The following is a 2,973-nucleotide window of genomic DNA, read 5'->3' on the forward strand; positions in this document are numbered from 1 at the left end:
GGGGGATACAGTTAGAAAAATGTTTTAACATAATAAAGAGGATTTGTTATCTTTATAGGCTGTGTGTAGTGTGAGTACGTTATCTGGGTCACATAATGGTAATATATAGAATATAGAGTCTTTATTGTTGTTACAGGTACAACGAAATTGAATACAGTCCTCTTAGTGCAAAATAAATATCTGTATGTATATACTGTGCATAAAGTCTCTTAAGTCCCTTTAAAAATGTATGTTATTTGACTAAAAGGGAAAGTTAAAACACAGGCATACCACACAGACAAGACATTCGCTGCATGATTCATCCTACAACTCAAAACAAGAGGCATTAAGGTTAATCATGGCTCTTAGGATAAAAACTGTTTTTCAGTCAGTTTAAATAATGTCTGGGGGTGAGATAGATCTTTGAGCATCCTCTTGACTTTTTTTGAGGCAGCAAGAGCTATAAAGATCATCTTTAACCAAAAGATAAAAAGTTGTTTTCAAAAGTAATACATTTTTTGTTTCTTTTCTTTTTTTAGCCTGAAAGAGACACTTATGTCGTTTAAACGCAATTATTTCTGAGACAATTATTTGTACAGCAAAATGTTGAATTGTTCCATCTCTGATCTCATGTAACGTTAATGATAATGTTTGGCAGTAGAATAACGGGCTTAGCTACCTACCGGTATGAAAGGAAACTAGAAGTAATTTGAACCTAATGCTTGGCCACTGGCTGTTATACAGTTTGTTTTCCCAACCGTTATAAACTCACTCAGTTAAGAACTACAACCAAAATGTCGGCATATTTGTTGTCATGTTGAAGTTGTAGAGGGCAGAGGTGGAATAAAACTAAGAAAATGTACTCAAGTACTGTACTTAAGTACAAATGTCAGGTACTTTTCTTTTCATGCCACTTTCTACTTCTACTCTGCTACATTTCAGAGAGAAATATTGTGCTATTCCCCACACTACATTCATCTGACATCTTTAATTAGCTACTTTACAAATTAAGATTTTTGCACAAGACACATTGCAGTTTTTTTAAAACTTTTAATATAAATGAAACTACCCAACAATATGTGTAGTACAAAAATGTGAGGAATTTTCTGCATTGAGAACGTACTTGTATTCCTTCAAGTACATTTCAAATATATTTAAGTAAACTTTTCAATGCAGGACCTTTACGTCTTACAGAGTATTTTTACAGAGTGGTATTAGTACTTGTAACGTGACGTACCTGTGACTACTTCTTCCACCATTGAGGGTCACAGTTATCTAACCCGCTAGCTAGCTAGCTAAGTGACGTTAGCCTAGCTGTTGAATGCGAACGTTGACTTTAGCTAACGTTAGCTACTCACCATATAAACGAATGAGTTTACTCTGACACAATAGCTGTTATGTAGGAACTTAAGGCAGGCAGCAGCTAACATGGCTGTAAACTGTTGCGCTAATTCATTAACGGACCTTCCAGTGAAAAACGCCGAGCTTTTCCAAGTCGTCCAGGGAAACGGGCTGGTTTGGGTTCAGTTTGTGCGGCTTTCTCTGGTCTTCATCGGAGCTGTCCATGTACCAGGCTTCCAACGTTATACCCATGCTGGAACTACCCGCTGGAAGTTTCTACAACTGGACTCCTACAGAAAATACTGTTACTGTTACATGTCACGTGACTGAAGCCACACTTCCGGTTTACAATGTGTGCATGGATCCGGGATCACGGGTTGCTCTTTATCTGTCTACGGTTGTTATGCAGTCACTCCCACAGTCTATGGTCACTCCCCGATGTGAGTCGAGTGCAGACTTGAGTCGCGCATGCGTCACTTTGTAGGTAAGTAGGCAGGTAGGTAGGTAAGTATATGTGTTTGGTATGATCCCCTTATGTAATATGTGGTAATCAGTATGTCTGTATGAATTTATGTTTGTGTGTACCCCTCTTGTAATATGTAATGTTTTTTTTTATCTGGACCTTGAGTTTGTAAAATAAATTTGTATATATATATATATATATATATATATATGTATTTAACTAAAATAGAAAAAAGGGGTAGAATATTCTATCTACTCCTTTTTGAACATGGAAATCCTTTGAGTCATTTACCATAATTTTACTATAACAAAAATATATTTTTGTCACGGATGTTGATTTTGTTTTCTTGCTTGTGCTGAAATGTACATGTTCCTATTTTTTCCTATATTTTCCTATTTTTTCCTTTATAACAACTGTGAGGGGTGCTATTTGTTTTTGTAACTCACTGGTTTTTAAACTAACTAGTTATTTTGTTTTTATTTGTTTAATAACCCTAGTTAACAGTTATGTCTAAAAAGGAACTTTCCCTCCATGCTGCCCTTGCAGAAACACATCTTCCTATACCAAACCATCAAAGGAATAAAATAGCTTCAGGAGCAGGCAAATCGCACATCTTCTTTGCATTAAATACAATAAAACCGCTGCAATTCCCTTGAATTATGATATTTAAAGTGTTTAGTTTTAACGTTTGAGCATCAAAAGTAAAGTAGTTTCCTTCGGTCTAAACTGAACTTTAATGTAACGCCACCAGAGGGTGCTGTAGTCCACAATCTGATAGTTGAGTATAAATTAAAGACTCACTACATGTGCTGTCCATGTAGAGTCAAAATATTTTTGGTATTTATTTTTCAATATCTCTAATTCCTGTCTTATTTAAACATTTTGTGTGTTTATTTTTTGCATCTGATTTGTCTTTAATCAACGACAATATATTTGATACAAGTTCACCTTTTACAGTAGTTTCTAATGAACTCTCACTCAGTCCCACACCAAGGCGACCGATGATCACATCCCTCAACGAGGGTTTTTTGCAATATACAACAACAAACAACAGCAAACAATGTCTATAAATTGAAATACTACTGTGCAATATTTGCAATAGTTATTCTCATGACAGATGCAATATTCTCCATAGTTGTCACAGACCCATTAGGACAGTGTTAATAACCTGTATATATTTATTAGTTGTA

At 35.3% G+C, this 2,973-nt stretch overlaps 1 protein-coding gene across 1 annotated transcript in view; it reads right to left on the reverse strand.

Moving 5' to 3' along the window:
- adi1 (acireductone dioxygenase 1) overlaps positions 1–1,714 on the reverse strand; it is a 4,886-nt gene extending 3,172 nt beyond the window's left edge. The window contains exon 1 of the mRNA XM_032500139.1: positions 1,444–1,714. Coding sequence (XP_032356030.1) covers positions 1,444–1,572 — 129 coding nt within the window. The 5' untranslated portion in view covers positions 1,573–1,714. The remainder of the gene's footprint in view (positions 1–1,443) is intronic.
- Between the last annotated feature and the right edge of the window lie 1,259 nt (positions 1,715–2,973).

The sequence above is a fragment of the Etheostoma spectabile genome, chromosome 20, assembly GCF_008692095.1.
Source record: "Etheostoma spectabile isolate EspeVRDwgs_2016 chromosome 20, UIUC_Espe_1.0, whole genome shotgun sequence".
NCBI lineage: Eukaryota > Metazoa > Chordata > Actinopteri > Perciformes > Percidae > Etheostoma > Etheostoma spectabile.